This window comes from Chiroxiphia lanceolata, chromosome 11 (genome assembly GCF_009829145.1).
Source record: "Chiroxiphia lanceolata isolate bChiLan1 chromosome 11, bChiLan1.pri, whole genome shotgun sequence".
NCBI lineage: Eukaryota > Metazoa > Chordata > Aves > Passeriformes > Pipridae > Chiroxiphia > Chiroxiphia lanceolata.
Window position 1 is genome coordinate 7,328,836 of NC_045647.1, and position 8,136 is coordinate 7,336,971.

At 41.2% G+C, this 8,136-nt stretch overlaps 1 protein-coding gene across 1 annotated transcript; it reads left to right on the forward strand.

Moving 5' to 3' along the window:
• The first annotated feature begins 122 nt into the window (after window positions 1–122).
• Window positions 123–7,935, forward strand: THOC7 (THO complex 7). Its single transcript, XM_032698680.1, has 8 exons — window positions 123–384; window positions 710–827; window positions 1,639–1,766; window positions 2,091–2,177; window positions 3,006–3,063; window positions 6,088–6,154; window positions 6,266–6,335; window positions 7,552–7,935. The coding sequence occupies exons 1-8, from the start codon at window positions 366–368 to the stop codon at window positions 7,617–7,619; spliced, it is 615 nt and encodes a 204-aa protein (XP_032554571.1). The 5' UTR covers window positions 123–365; the 3' UTR covers window positions 7,620–7,935.
• The last annotated feature ends 201 nt before the right edge of the window (window positions 7,936–8,136 follow it).

An 8,136-nucleotide genomic window follows, 5' to 3' on the forward strand; every position in this document is an offset into this window, starting at 1 on the left:
CCCGCCCCGGCGGCCTCGATGGCGCGGCACCATGTGCCGGGGGCATGGCGGGGCGGCCGGGCGGGGGGCGGCGGGGCCGGTGCGGGTGGCGGGGGCGGGGAGGTGGAGCCTGGCTGCGGGACCGCCGCTTCCCTCCCCCGTCGGGCGCTCACCTGGCGGGGCCGCCCCTCGCCAGGGGGCCGGTTCCACGCGGGGCGCGGGGCTCGCCCGCCCGCCCTCCCCGGGCCGCGCGTCCGCCGCCCGCCGGCTCAGGCCCCAGCAGCCGCCGCCTCCCCCTCCATGGCCGCCGCTCTCGCCGGCTGCATTGTGGGAAGCTGACCTCACTCGCTGCTGCCGCCGCCCCGCCGGCTCCGGCACTCTCCGCCATGGGGGCCGTGACCGACGGTGAGACCTCCCTCCCTCCCTCTCTCTCTCTCTCTCTCCATCCTCCCTCCTTCCTCCCGCCCCGCGGCCGCGACCCCCGCCCGGGCTCCCCGCCCGCCCCCGGGGGAGCAGCCGCCCGCGGGCCCCGAGCCCAGCCCGGGCCGCTCACCCCGCACACGGGCCTCCATCCCGGCCCCGCTCCCTGCATCCCGCACCCGCCCGGGTTCAGCAGATCCGCCCGCTCTGGCCCCGGGAATCGTCCCCTGAAGGGCTGGGAGAGCCCCGCGCGCGGCGCTGGGATGCGGCTGCCATGCCGGGAGAGGATCTAACAGGAGTTTTTCCGCAGATGAAGTTATCCGCAAGCGGCTGCTGATCGATGGCGACGGAGCTGGCGACGACAGGCGGATCAATTTGTTGGTGAAGAGTTTCATTAAGTGGTGTAATTCCGGATCTCAAGAGGAAGGGTATTTGTTTTCTATTGTTTTGTTTTGGTTTTTTAAGTCTTGGAACTGCTTGGCTTGCATTGCAGCGGAAAACAGGGCTCGATCCATTTTGAAAAAACCCGTGTTGAAACGTGTACGTCTGCTTTTCCTATGGCTCTGTGTTGTTTCCAGGACAAACGCCGAGCGCTGTGCTGGGAGATGAGGGCTAGAGACGGGTCAGAAATCACTGAAGGCTGCGGGCTGTATCATGAAATCTGCCAGCACCGCTCGAATGCCCTCAGGATTCCCCTGCCGCGGCATGATCCGTCCGGGAGTCCCGCTATTATAACAGGATCATGACTCGAATATTTTAGTTGGCAGTCCTGCTTTTGTTCTGTAAGGGAAGAGTAATACTGCTGGTATTTCTGCTGCTGTGGTTCTCTTTTTTTTAAAAAAAAAGAACACCAAAAAACAAACAAGTCAAAGTAGTAAGGGATGAGTGACAACATGCTGTGGGGTCCCTATTAGTACTGGATATAAATTCCCGGAGGACACAATATTATTGTGTGTACAGAGAAGCACTGCAATATTAAAATACTAATTTCGGCGGCCAACCCTAGCTGGGAAATTTATAAACCCTAGATCAAACTGCTCATTACTTTAATACTCACTTTACACCGATAAGGACATGATGGTGGAATTAATGGGTACAATGTTTCTAGCTGCACTTTCAAGAAATTATACATTGAATCTTTAAGGTATTTATTGAATAATTGTTATTTAGCTGTTACTTATGCTACATGAAGTTTTGTACTTTTACACTCTTTGGAATAAATATCTTGTCTTTTTTCAGTTATAGCCAGTACCAACGAATGCTGAGTACTTTGTCACAGTGTGAATTTTCGATGGGAAAAACTCTTCTGGTGTATGACATGAACCTGAGAGAAATGGAAAATTATGAAAAAATCTATAAGGATATAGGTAAATATGAGAAAATTTTACTGGTTTCTGTTTGACAGTTTCTCTTTTATGAATGAGCTCGAGCCAGTTCTGGTAAACAAAATATATATATCTGATCAGTGATTTGGAGGGTTTTTTTTTTTACTAGATAGCACTCATACATGTGCTGTGGGCATCTTAGCAGTATATAAAATGCATACAAAACAAGAGCTTTTTTGAACTATTATAATGAATGGAGTTAACAGGCCACTGTGTCACAAACAGCTCTTTATCTTTTATAATTTAGCAGAATAGCTTATTTACATGTATTTTTTGAGTTCAATATAACTCTTTTTTTTTTTAAAGAAAATAGTATAGCTGCAGCCCATGAGAAGATTTCTGAATGCAAAAAACAAATCCTGCAAGCAAAAAGGATTCGAAAGAATCGCCAGGGTAAGGAGCACTGTCTGTATTTAGGCCGGTGGGCTTCATTATTTTGTTATCTTTTTAAATGCATTGTATTGCAAAATAGATTCAAAATTTTTGAAAGTGGGAAGGATGTGGATACTATATTTAAGCTGATGGGTTCCACACCCTCTGCTGATAGGTTTTGGTGGATGAGGTAGTCAAGGTTGAACCAGGCGATCTCAATGACATGCAACATCAGGAAAATCTAAAAGAAAAGTTCAGAGAGATGTTTGGAGGCCAAAGAAAAATCCCAGACGCATGTGTTAGTTGCCTAAATAACCATAATATCGTTCTTAAGTGTAATAATTTTTTTAAAATATTAAAAAGATCCATGCAGCATTTTATACTTTTTTCTAAAAATCTTAAATGTTCCTGTGTACCATTAGCACCATTTTCTGTACATATACATTAGACTGTATCTAAACCCAATGCTTATGAATCGTACACAAAAGACCAAGTGTGCAGCAGTGCAGAGGTATCTAAAGGTCGTGTTTTCTGGCCTTATCCTTTATGAATCACTGTCACTAGGTAAGTTTAAGTGAGTAGATAATGGTGTATAATCATATCTATAGTTTAGGTAGTTTATATCATCTACTTTGAAATGTTATAGCGTGGTGTAAATCCTATACATTTTTATATATGTATATTTGCAGGTACTTTTTTATAGATGTAAAGTGTTACGTACAGATTTGAGAAATGTTAAAACAGTTTTTCAAGAAGGAGAAAGAGCCTGCCATTCTGTGGTACCTGAGTTTTGATTCTTCAATCAATATTTTCAGAATTATTTTAATTAACTATTTAAATGTCTTTCAGAATATGATGCATTGGCCAAAGTCATACAGCATCATCCAGACAGACATGAAACATTGAAGTAAGTATAAAACTACATTAAATTACAATAAGCTAGTAAGTTAGAAGTCACCAGATTTGATATTACCTTGGTTTCAGTTTGACCTTTCCTCGCTCTTATATCATTTCTTTTGACACAAGAAAAACTCATGTCTCTGTGCCCTTATCAGCTTTTTTAATTAACGTCCATCTCTCCCTGTCACAAGCATTGCTAATAGTTTTGTAGTTGAGAGTTTTCCATTGTTAAGGTGAATAAGTGAACTTGGATATAAATGCACATCTGTTGTCAGTTTACCAGAGATGAGCTTCTCAGAAAAGAGAGATAGTGGGAAGTGCTGCAACATGCACCAGTGAGGAATTCAGTGGTCACTCAAAATGCATAACACACAAGCGAGTAAGGTGGAATGAGAGAAAGCAGGAGAAAGCTCTTAGGGGTTTTTTTTTTAATGTTTTCCTTGTAGTAGTTGTTCCTGCATGCCTGGTTATAAATTGCTGTGTTGTACCTCAGCATAACCTGCCCTGGCATGCGGGTTGGACCTACCTGTTGTCCAACTCGTCTTGCACGTAACTTACAGTGCAGCTTGTCACATTCTGAATTTGCATCGCTGTCTGTGCTTCTGGGGCAGTTGGGAGATCATCTTTGTAACTTTATCAAGCCACAGAAACATTCCAGGACTTACTGCATCTATGAGTTTGCTCTTCTTCAGTTCATTAAAGGTGTAGAGTGGGGTTACTGTTCCCATTTAAGTGCAGCTTGTGCTTGTCCTGTTGCCCACTTTCAGTGAAATTGCCAAGGGAGGCTGTCTTTTCACTTTCTGTGGCCTTTCATAGCAAAAGGAAGAGTTTTGGTTATACTACTACCCTAATAATAGCATTTTTATAGCTATAAGGCATTGACAATATTTCACAGATTTCTTTCCTGTGCCTTGATTTCGTTAACACAACTTCAGTTACTACAGGCAGTAATCATGAGGCTTGACTACTTCTTACTTCATTAGTCATTATGTGACTAATTTATCAAGTGAGGCCTTAATAAAGAACTATCAAAAGTGAAGTTTTTCCAATAAGTCAATTAAGAATGGAAACATGTAAATGAAGACTAAAAGAAGTTGTGGATGCCCCGTCCCTGGAAGTGTTCACAGCCAGGTTGGATGGGTCTCTGAGCAACCTGGTCTAGTGAAGTGTCCCTGCCCACAGCAGGGGCATTGGAACGAGATGATCTTTAAAGTCCCAACACACACCATTCTACAATTCTATGATAAACTATACTTTTTGATCTTGGAGGACACCAGGTTGTTTAGGTTTGGAAGGGCTACTCTAATTTTGCTTAACACATCCAAGCTTAAGTTTCTTAAGCAAAGCTTGAAATGGTGGTAAGTTACAGCTAATAAGAATGCAGGACATAGGGAAGTATACAGAAAATCATACAATGAACCAAAGGCCACCCTTAAATCAGAATAGAGGAAGCCTCATGAACAATGTCACACTTTCCATGGAACTCTCTATCACTAAAAACACTTGAGGAAACCTCTTGTGAGGAGAAGCATCAGGGTTTATGTCAAGAGCTACATTTATAGCTCCTGCAGGTTATATGGCACAATAGGGCAAAGTTCAGAAAAATACTTTCTTTATGCTTTTAAGGTACTGTTTCTTGGAACAGCTAGTCATGCAGCACAAAAAGATCTGTTTGGAGCTTAGTCACAAATAATGCACAGGAGCCACTTCAGGAAGTGACAGGAGCTGAACTACTAAACTACAGTGCCCACAGTTTAATTATATGCAGTATTGGAAGGGCTGTTCAGAAGGCCCAGAAATAACACTGAGTCTTAGAAAAGGAGGAGGCTAGGCAAAAATTCTCTGGAGCAGAAAATAAAAGGAGTAAAATTCCAGATGTAGCTTGGATGTTACTAGAAAAAAAATTGCATGTCCTTTCAGTCTGCTCACACCTGACAACATGGTATAAACAGAGAGATTTGGCCAAATGGAAATCTTGCAGAAAGTAGAAACTAAATACTGACAAAATCATAGTATGAAACTATGAGCTGTTAGCCTGTTTCCATTAAAGAAAGGGATGATGTCAACCCAACCCTCTCTCAGGCATTCCCTTTGAGGTACAAAGCATACTGGCTCAAAAAAAGACAATACCCTCAGGTAGCACTAAAACAGACCTTTTTCCCATTCACAGTGAGGTACTTAGGACTGGATGCATTTTTGTGGTTCCCTACCCAGGGTTAGTGGTAGCAGCTGTCAGTGCTTCAGAAAAAAAAATTTGATTTCCTTGCTGACCCCTCTATGGCTCTGTCTGCTGATAAATCAGGGATGATCAGCCTCAGTTCCCTTCACCTTTAAAGCAACAGTTTGTTCACATTGCATGGAGCATAAATTATGGTAGACATCAGAGGAAAAGCAGAAGGACCAAACTGGAGGTTTGCATGTAAGAGTTGGTGCTCCATCCTCATTTGAAAGGTGGTGTACGCTGGGTGGGGTACCTGATATCCTTGGCTTGCCTCAAAAATGATTGTGGTGATCCATGGTGGGTTTGAGTGAGAACAAAAAGGTTTTCACCCAGAGGGCATTGGAACAGGCTCCTCAGGACACTCCAGGAGTGTTTGAACAGCACTCAGGCACATGGTGGGATTGTTGTGGCTGTCCTGTGCAGGGCCAGGAGTTGGACTTGGTGATCCTTGTGGGTCCCTTCCAACTCAGGATATTCTATGATTCTATGAATCTGCTTCTTTAACTTCCATTGTATGGTCAAGTAAATAATATGTTATAGCAGGACTAAATTGTTACAGTCCAAATGCCCAGTGTACAACTGTGTTCCAGCTTGGAGGCCTGTTTTTTTGTAAGAATCCTGAAATTACAAGTTTAGAACATAATAATTTAACATTTATGTGAAGTAGCCTTACCTCTATATTGTTTCACTTTTTGTGTTTTGTTTATATATGCTGTTTATTTAATTGTTCTTTTTTCTCTACTTAGTTCAAATCTGTTTTGCAAAAATTTTACAGAACTTTTTAAAAACACTATGGCAATTTCTTTTCAGGCAGCTGGAAGCTTTGGGAAAAGAACTGCAAAACCTTTCTCACATTAAAGAAAATGTTGAAGATAAGGTAGGTCTTTCATAGAGATTGTTATATAATAATTTATTAGGAACACAATGGAGAATCTGCTATTGGTTGTTTGGCTCTTTGTTTCCTACAATACACACTTTATCGTTCCAGTTGGAGCTGAGAAGAAAACAGTTCCATGTTCTCCTGAGCACTATCCATGAACTTCAGCAAACCCTGGAGAGTAAGTGTTGTTCTTAGGTAATAGATATGACTGGGTTGGGTTTCAGTGGATCAAAAGGATTCACAGCTTCCAGCAGTGGGATAGCTCTGTGCAATTGAGGTTGGTGACCTCTTGTATCGGCAGCATTTTTTTCCCCACTAGTAGTCCAGAGCCTTTTCTTCTACAAGCTACCCACTGTGTCATTTCCTGACTAGCTTCAGGTTAATCTGTAGGCAGCAGAATTCTTTAAAATGTGGGGGTGGAGAATAGCAATTTCAGGTTAGTTTTTTTTGTTTGTTTGTTTTTTTAAACAGAGAAAGTATTTCTTCCAGAAAATTATTCTCGTGCTTATTTCCAAACATATTTGTGTAATTCCTATTTTGATAGTTTTGAAAATATCACTGCCATCGTGGTATCATTTGAGGCTTTACTAAAAAGAAATTGAAATACAGGAACGGTAAATGACTGACCTACTCAGACAGTGAGTTTGTGATAGAGGAGGGACTAAAGCTGTCATACACAAGAGCTAAATTCAGGAATTAGTCATTTTTGTAATACAAATAATTAATGTTTTCAAATCACCACTAACTTTTCATGTTCTAATATGGAAATATTGTTTTAAAATATTATTTGCTGGATATTTGCCATGTCTTTCGAAGACACAACAATTGGTACAGCCTTTGAGCATGACCTGATTAAATGCATAGATGGCTGTAAGAGCAGACTTTCATTCTCTAAGGCCATTTAGATCTTCTTAAGCAGAATGAACTGTTAATCCTAGGTGAACTTTAGCAGAAGGTTATTGTTATTATATGTTACAAACAGTTGCTTAAGTATTAGTCTTTAGAATGCATTTTCATATGAATATATAGATTACTTTTCAGCTTTCAGGATTTTATGAAGGAAGTAGCACTTTAGTATAAGGCACAGCTTCAGTTTGAAATAAATAAACCATTAGTAGGCAAAAAGAAGGCATGTGATTTGAAGCATTCTCGTATTTGCTTGAATTGATGCTATAAAATTTACCCCATATTTCCAATAATAGCTGTTACAGGTAACATCCTTAAAAACTTTGAAGGATTTTTTTGTTTGTTTGAACATAGCACTTTATATTATGAGATAGTCAGCTACACATTCAAGGCAATCAAAATTAAACTATTTAAGTGGGACACAGCTCTGCAATATAGTCTGTAAATATGACCAAGCATGTTTGGCTAACAGTAATATTGAATTTTAGATGATGAAAAACTTTCAGAAGCTGAAGAATCCCAAGAAACTCAAATGGAAGCAGAGGCCAAGCAGTAGATGTGATATGAAGACTGACAGTACTACTGAAGAAAGTCCAAGTATCTTCATGTTGTGTTGAAACCAACAGTAAGGGAGGTGGAGCTGAAAATAGTTTTTTAGTGCTTCTGTGAATTTTTATACAAAAATACTTGTTTTGCTTATGCTTCAGGGGAAAACAGTTGCAGATCTGTGCAGACAGGCACTTTGTGTTAATTCACAAACTTTGTAATTTGTGAAATTATGGTTTAAAAAGGATGAAGCTTCTGCACAATGCTTGTGAACTAAGGTGTTTGTAAAACATTGTCAATAAAAGGTGTTTTCACAGGTTTTCCTATTTTTAGTAGGCATTGAGCTTTTCTTACTAGACATCAGACTGAGGGCAGTGCATCTCTACATGAGTCCCAACTTCCATAGCTTAGTCTAGATGGGACCTAAATCTGAACTAAGCAGGGTCTTAGTTTTTCAAAGTAGCTGTCATTTTAGAACTTACTAGTTTCATATGAAACAAATTACTTCTATAGAATTAATGCTTGTT

Coding starts and splice junctions, on each gene's coding strand:
- THOC7 (XM_032698680.1), top strand. Junction 1,767..2,090: donor AAAAATCTATAAGGATATAG/GTAAATATGAGA, acceptor TTTTTTTTAAAG/AAAATAGTATAGCTGCAGCC. Junction 6,336..7,551: donor ACTTCAGCAAACCCTGGAGA/GTAAGTGTTGTT, acceptor ATTGAATTTTAG/ATGATGAAAAACTTTCAGAA.